Source organism: Pygoscelis adeliae, unplaced genomic scaffold, assembly GCF_000699105.1.
Source record: "Pygoscelis adeliae isolate BGI_AS28 unplaced genomic scaffold, ASM69910v1 Scaffold86, whole genome shotgun sequence".
NCBI classification, from domain to species: domain Eukaryota; kingdom Metazoa; phylum Chordata; class Aves; order Sphenisciformes; family Spheniscidae; genus Pygoscelis; species Pygoscelis adeliae.
The window spans coordinates 699,486-707,307 of record NW_008824930.1 but is presented as its reverse complement, the minus strand read 5'-3'; the positions used below and the strand labels follow the sequence as shown (position 1 = coordinate 707,307).

At 43.7% G+C, this 7,822-nt stretch overlaps 1 protein-coding gene across 1 annotated transcript in view; it reads left to right on the top strand.

Moving 5' to 3' along the window:
- CTNND2 (catenin (cadherin-associated protein), delta 2) overlaps positions 1–7,822 on the top strand; it is a 573,271-nt gene that overhangs the window by 286,695 nt on the left and 278,754 nt on the right. Inside the window, exon 6 of the mRNA XM_009325000.1 lies at positions 345–546. Coding sequence (XP_009323275.1) covers positions 345–546 — 202 coding nt within the window. The remainder of the gene's footprint in view (positions 1–344; positions 547–7,822) is intronic.

The window sequence follows — 7,822 nt, the reverse complement described above, 5'->3', positions numbered from 1 at the left end:
AGTTTTTTTTTTTTTTTCTTTTTTCTTTTTTGAGAGGGTTTGGGTTTTTTTGGTCTCTGTTTAAGAAGAGGTGATATTGTGATATCTATCTCTCCAAAATATGTAGTTTCCTTGGAAGAAATGAGGTTCCGGAGTAGATGCAGGCAGCTGGATGATGCAGCTAAAGTGATTAACTGGAGCTGTTGCTGCCCTTGCATACTATTTGTATGTTGAAAACATTTATTTATTTGTTTTGCTGGGGTTTTTTTTGTGTTTAAGTGCTACTTTCAAGTCAACTTTTAATAAAGTCAGATCCTGTATTTGTCACTTTTTTCCCTCTCTCTTAAATGTCTCTTATAAATCTATTTGCAGCTGGGTCTCGGGCATCTTACAGCAGCCAGCACAGCCACCTTGGCTCCGAGTTAAGGGCGCTGCAGTCTCCAGAACACCATATAGATCCTATTTACGAAGACAGAGTTTATCAGAAGCCCCCTATGAGGAGTCTCAGCCAGAGTCAGGGGGACCCTCTGCAACCAGCACACACAGGCACATATCGCACTAGTACAGGTAGGTGGATGTAACTTGCATGATTGTCTTTTTATGACATATACCTTATTCTTCAGTACTAATTCTTCTTCTCTTTCTATTGTGCTAAACAAAATGTATTATGTGCATGCCAGTCAAGCAAAATACCTTGTGCAGATGGCAGCTATCAATAGAACCCCGAAGGCATGCACAAAATGGAGAAATACTTAATGTTGTGCTATATGTACAGTGGGTTAAGCTAATTTGGGGAGGGGGCTTACTCATAAGGAGAGAGAGAATATTTTTATTAATCTTGTCTATTGTTTTTTGAAGAAATTGGTAGGGGTTTTTTGCTTGCAAAGGTATTTTTTGTGTTGCAAAGGGACTGCAAAGTTCCTTCCACAAGAAGCTAAAGAATTGTTCACTTGCTTTCAAAGTGAATCATACATAACTGTTCTTCCTCTCTCCTACAGAGGTACACTTAGGTATAGGTGCACAGACATAAAATTGAACTATGGCATAAAGAAAAGCTGTTAGCATTACTGGTTTATCCGTAAGTAATAACGATTGTCCATGAAGTGCATTGGTGTACAAGTCCTACTTGCAGAATGTCCGCTCAACCAAATGAAATGCAGCTGTATGTTGGAACCCACAAATAGATCACAAATCAACAGGGATATTTATGGTATTTAATGCATAAAATAATTAGAGTACATAAATGCTACAGCCAAAATAGCCTAAAGCAGATGTAGAAAGAACTTGCCTTAGTAATTGTAAGTATTTCTGGTGTTTTATCTTTGCTGTGTTGATCAAAGAGGGAAGATTATGTCCATTCTCAGATCACTCCCATTTTCATCAAGAAAAAGTTAAGCATACTTTTTGGAGCAAGATACTTTGTTTTCTTTTAAAACTTTATTTTTTTATTTTTTAAAACCATTTCTCCAAGGGCAAAGCTGGAAGTTTTTGCATGTCTAAAAATTTCTATTGCTTTATGCAAGTTTTGGGTATTCAGAGTACAGGAGAAAATCCTTAAAAAGAAGTTTTCCCACAGAATTCTCTAGTTAAATAGCTGTAACAGCTTTATACTTTTTGAAGAACACCATTGCACCATTTCCTTCCTGTTAAAGAAACTACCATAGTATGTTTTGTGTAGAGTCATACGTGTGTATGAGAAAAGATTACTATTCTTTGCATGGAGGGGACAAGACCTCTGCCTAAATCACTGAGCAGCGGAGGCAGTGATAGTGGTTGAAACAACTATTTATATTGAACTTTAAGCCTCGTGTTCCACATGTGGCCACCTCATATTTCCTATACAGTGCTCTCTTTCCCAGTCCTGCCCTGAAGAGGGTTTCTTGTTTTTCTTGCAAAATATCCCTTGGTTCTCTGTGCTGAACTAGCAGGCTTGTCTTGTGACTGTAATCTTCACACCACCTCCCTAAGGAAAGAAACCCTGTCAACATAGATCACAATTATAGTGAATGAAACTGGGACGTGGAATGTTAGTGGGTAATACCTGAAGTTGGGTTTTCAGAAGGGAAGAGGAAAAGCTAAAAAAATACGCTGATTTGGGTGGCAGAAGTGGGCCCTGTGAAGGTCAATTTGTTTTGCTGTTTGGGATATGGATTTGAAAATTGCTCCAGGCTCGTTCTGAAGAACGACCACATCAGTCCAGTTTTGCGTTGGTTTGATCCTCCCTCGCTTTCCCCTTCCACCCCTATCATCAGGGTCAGGGGAAATAAAAGCAGGTGGATGCGTGCCAGGCCAATTATTCTGTTGCTCTGTCGATAGCTGTTAGCTGCGGATGCTGTCAGTCTTTCATACAACCAGGCTGAAGAGCTGTCAGCGCTCAGAGGGAATTTTGGGCTGGATCGGATCAGCTCTCGGACTCCTCCTGCCTCTACCACAAATGCACGTAGGAACATATCCCTTCTGATGGAGTCCATACAATTTTTCTCAGATTAGCAGAAAGGAGGGGAAGGAGTTCAACTGAAGTTGGGCACATGTAACTTTTTATTTCTTCATTGGGTTGTCTTAAGTGTTTTTTATTGTAGGACTGAATAGCTATTTGTTTTGACTATTTGGTATAAGATCGGAGGGATGTAGATTGCTGGGTACTCCTTGAAGATATGTGTGCCAAGGGTTCATGGCCTGTATCTTCCGTGTGCACCGGGGGGTGGGGGGGGAGCTTTAAGACTTCAGTGTGCTCCTTTGTAGACCATAGTTCACGTTCTTTTGTCTGTTACAACAGTACCTTTAATCATGAAGATGGTGCATGCTTTTCCACATCTGATGGAAGAAAAAAGGGAAGGCAAACTTAGTCTAAGGACTTTATCCAAAGCCTGTTTTTTTTTTCTCTGCAGCTAACATTGCCCATTAGAAACAAAAATTATGCTAGTTATGCTTGCAAACCATTTACTTCTGTGGTTTGGGTTTTTTGGTGGGTTTTTTTTTTTGAAGAATTTGAAAATTTCACTTAATATGGAAGTTTAAGTGACTCAGAATGGAATTTTTTTTTAAATACAGATTAATACAGATTAATTTTTTTAAATACAAATTTATAAATACACAAATACTGTTTCTCTTTTGTGAGCTCTTAAGTACTTGTTACATTCAGGAATGCTTACACAACTAAGGATAAAGCCCACTCAGAGTTTTTCATCCTCTAGGTGAATCAACATTTTGTGAGCAGAATTCAATAAGCTAAAATTTCTCCACGGGGTAAACTAAATTAAGTTTGTTCTATTTGCTCACTGTTTTGGTTTTTTTTTTTTAATTTTTGTATTTTCCTTGTATTTCACTCGTGAATGAAATGCATTCCCTGCACTAAGGGCTACGTATTGCAGAAGGTACAAAATAGTAGGAGCTTACTGAACATCTCCATTACTAGCATAACTTTAGATGGGGGGGATGAATTCTTCATCACTTTGTGGGTTAAATTATGACCAGGTGTGTTACCGTCATGCTGTCTAAGCTAAAAATAATCTTTCAAACTTGACAGCAGAAGCTCATAGGCTTTTTTGGTCAGTAGCTTTTACTTCACAATCCCTTTTGGCCTTCAAAGGGTAATGCCTTCTCTCATATAAAAAGTACCAGCCCAAACTTTTGCACTAAAAGTAGCAATAAATGTGAAATTCTACTTTTGAAATGGGAATCCACAAAAGATGTGCTTGTAGGGAGTACTGGGACATAATATAAATAAGGAATTAATTTACTTACTGAATAGCAACTTGTAACTTGTATTTGTAACCCAACTAAATACCACTAATAATTTTTGTCCAGGCAGGTGCGTTACTTATTTTCCTTATAAACTTAAAGGCCTTGCATTATTAATTTAAATCTTAAGTTAATAATAGTAAAGATAAGCTTATTTGATGGGATGTTTACATGAACACCACTGGAATTTGAAAAGGGCTATTGCTTAAGAGGGGGGAAGGATTGCTTTTCAGCCAGAGTGGGACACAGAAAGATGGTCATTCACTTATTTGCAGAATTAGAAGTTTGGACTAGGGATTGAGTCCTTAGTTATTGGCATTTAATTCACATTAAACATGAAACAACTCCAGGCGGGCAAAATCTCGCTATTTTGCAAGCCTGGGATTTCCGTAGCTGCCTTGAGGAGAAAGCAGCTTTGCTGCTCAGGTTCTGAGCTGTCAGTGCTGACCTGCAGCAGGGGAGCACGGCTTCGGCAGCGGTAGAGTCTGGGGACTGGTTGCCATCACCCTCTGGAGGCTGGCAGCACTCTGTCTGGAAGCTCGTAAGGACGCTTGCTTTCCTTGTGGTCCCTCAGTGAAAGAGATGAGCCCTCTTCTGTAAAAAGGATGTGATTTCCAGATAAAGTTATTAAAAGCCTTGAAAGAGTGCTGTCCCCAGCGGTCTGGGGGGGAGGGGTGGTAAATGGGAAGTCTGTGCTTATTCTGAACTCTCTACAAACTGGGGCTTTATCAGATGAAGTAAGTGCTGCTGCTTAAAAGCACTGGTGATGCTCGTGAGCTGTGGACATTTAGACCTCAAAACCTGCAGAGTGCTCATGCCTTAAGAGCGGTCACTGGTTTCAGGGGCTGCGGGCGAATATCTTTGTCCCCAGCCTCACACAAGTGGCAAGGATGAACCAGCAATTATCCCAGAGGAGTGAACCTGTCCTCCTCAGCTCTGTGAAGGACGTATGCATCTCACTGGCACCAGGGGAACCTTGACGGCCTTGAAGAAAGCTTAAGGATTGCCTCGGAATGCACAGCCTGAGGATGGTCTCTGCCTCTGGCTCCTGAAGGTCACTGTGGGAAAGGCCTCGTGACGCAGCTCAGTCGTGGGAAGTCCAGCGGCTTTGTATGGTTATGCAGCCAGTTGGCATTAGTTTTGAGTACTGGGTGGCCTCCTTGATGAAGACAGGGCACGCAAGGCACTGTGAGGACTCTTCTGTGCTTCCTAGAGAGAGGGGGGAAAGGGTTAGGAAAAGGAAGAGTAAGGTCTGTGGTTGATATTGCTGAAATTAAAAAGAGGACCCTGAAATGAAAGATTTATTGAAAGGAGGTTGAACAGTGAAAGGATAAGCAGTCAAAGTTTTCATTGCCTCTGAAAAGTGGCTTAGTGTGGGACTTGAAGGGTTTACGAAGCATGCTCTTGCAATGGGTTATCCACCGGGGAGCGTGTGTGGGGCAGGGGCACTCCTTCAGCACTTCTTGTGCTACCTCCAAAGCTGCCCAATGTCCCTGCGTGTGCAGGCGGTTGCTAGGCTGCCCTCCAGCTTCTCTGATGGCCTCCTCTCCTTCAGGCCAGGTCTCCCCGAGGTTCCTCCCGCTGAGGCTTTGGTGGTTCCACCGGTGCACCACCACCTCTGAAGCTGTTACTGAAAGCTGTGCTGCCGCAGGCTGCACCACCTCTTGGGTGCCATGGTAGAGAGTGCTGATCAAAGAGAAAAGGCCTTTGAAATTCGTAATGGCAGGTGCAAACCAGAAATGCGGCTCTTTGTGAGCTGGGTTTCTGTGTGGAGGGAGAGTGCTGCCAGGAGAGCCATGGAGAGTCAAGGGGGCTCCTTTTCAGAGGGAAGAGTTATCTATTGCTCCTGACCATGGTTTCTGTTCAAGCGCTTGCCAGCAGCAGGGAAAAACTCAGTATTTCATTGTCCTGTGATGTGGCTCAGGAAAAACTGCTGAAGGTGAGAATTACCGTTGCGTTTCTGGACAGATGCTGTCCTCCTCTGCCTTCCTTCCCGCTCCTGCCTGGTTCTTCATTCGCTGAAGGAAAGGAGTCTGCACTGAGGGACGCCTTATGTCAAGCACTGCTCCTAGTTATTTGTAACGTTGCCTTTCTCCTGTAGAAGTGTGTCTTGCTTTAGTGGGGTAGGGGCAACATTTTCTCCCGGAGTCCAGTCTTTCTTCACAGATTAGACGTGCTGCTGGAGGGATGGGAAGAGGACCCAGGTGGCCATGCTGGTGTTTGCTGCTTTGCCCCTGCTGCATTTGGCCCTGGCTTTTGCTGTCCTGGAGGTTAAGCAGTGTCTGAGGGGAAGATTTATAAAGAAAATTGGCGTTCCTTCTCTTGTCACTGAGCTGGTGGCTTTCTCACAATATGGCTGGGCTGTTTCTCTCTTCTGCCTCCTTGTTCCATCTTATGAGGTGCCTGTGGTGAGGATCAGGTCTCTATTCAGGACCTAAAGGAGAGGCAGGAGAGGGAGAAGCAAAATCCCCTTTTTCTTCCGCCCCAGATGGGAACAGCCCACACAAAATCGATTGCGCTGTTGGTTTGTTTGGGCTTGTTTTTTTGCGGGGAGGGGAGGTTGCTGGTTTTCTTGCTTGTGGGTGTTCAAATGGCTCGGACCTCCTCCTCCTCTCCTCCTTTGCATTGCACAAGCGAAGCAGGGCAGTCCCACCTCTTCAGTGTCCGATCACCTCCTGTTCTCAGTGCCAGGTTCGCGTGCCGTTCGCCCCCACTCCCTGGGGGCTCCTTCCCTGTAGGAAAGGCAGCTGCACGCCTAACCCATTTGAACCTCCATCCCGTTGACCTGGTAGACAGAAGTCTGGCATCATGAAGTTGCTGCTGGAAAGCTGCACCAGCCGCCAGCTCCTTGCCTCTGGCCCGCCTTCCCTCTGCTGCTGGCATGGTGGGGCAGAGACCTCGCCTTCCTCCGGGAGGGAGTGCTGCTCTGCTGCCAGACAGTTCTGCCTTGCCAGCAAGGGAGCCAGCAGTCTGTGGGAACAGTAACTGCTGAGTAGGTGCGAGTCAGGTTGGGGTTTTTTTTTTCAGTTGAGATTTTTACAGCAAGGTTGGAGAAGGGTGCTGCATGGACTGCTTAATGCTGCTTCCAAATACCCAAGTACTTCATTTGCTGCATGTTTTTTATGCTGGTCCAGCTTAGGCTTTCTTTTGATTCTCAACATTTTGTCATGTCTCTTAGCTCCTCTGTTGTCCCTTACAAAAGGAGCACAAGACTACAGTGGATGCATGAATTGAGCCAAAGTACATCATCTTCACAAGACTGTAAATTATTTGTCTTCATATGTAATAAAGTATTGGATACTTTATTTGATATTTTTAGAAGTCATTATTTCAAGATGAAGATTTTTTCATATTGTGAAGCAATTTTCCAATATTTGAAAAATTTGCCATATGAAAAAAGTTAAGACGTCCATATCCTATGGAGTGATGATTATTCTTTCAAGAAAATTGTCTGCTTCATTGCAGTCATGTGGCTTCACAAACTGATAGTGTTTTTCTGTGTCTGCTTTTACAGATAAACTCTTCTTTAACCATTTCTAAGGTTTTTAACTTTTAACCTTTTAAGATTTTTCTTTTTTAGTGGTTATGAAGTAGTATATAACAGTATCATAGAATAGTTTGGGTTGGAAGGGACCTCTAAAGGTCACCTAGTCCAACCCCCCTGCAATGAGCAACTAGATCAGGTTGCTCAGAGCCCCGTCCAACCTGACCTTGAAGGTTTCCAGGGATGGCACATCTACCACCTGTCTGGGCAACCTGTGCCAGCGCTTCACCACCCTCAGCGTAAAAAATTTCTTCCTTATATCTTGTCTGAATCTACCATCTTTTTCTTTAAAGCCATTCCCCCTTGTCCTGTCGCAACAGGCCCTGCTAAAAAGTTTGCCCCCATCTTTCTTATAAGCCCCCTTTAAGTACTGATAGGCTGCAATAAGGTCTCCCCGAAGCCTTCTCTTCTTCAGGCTGAACAACCCCAACTCTCTCAGCCTTTCTTCATAGGAGAGGTGTCCCATCCCCCTGATCATTTTTGTGGCCCTCCTCTGGACCGGCTCCAACAGGTCCACGTCTTTCTTATGCTGAGGGCTCCAGAGCTGGACACAGTACT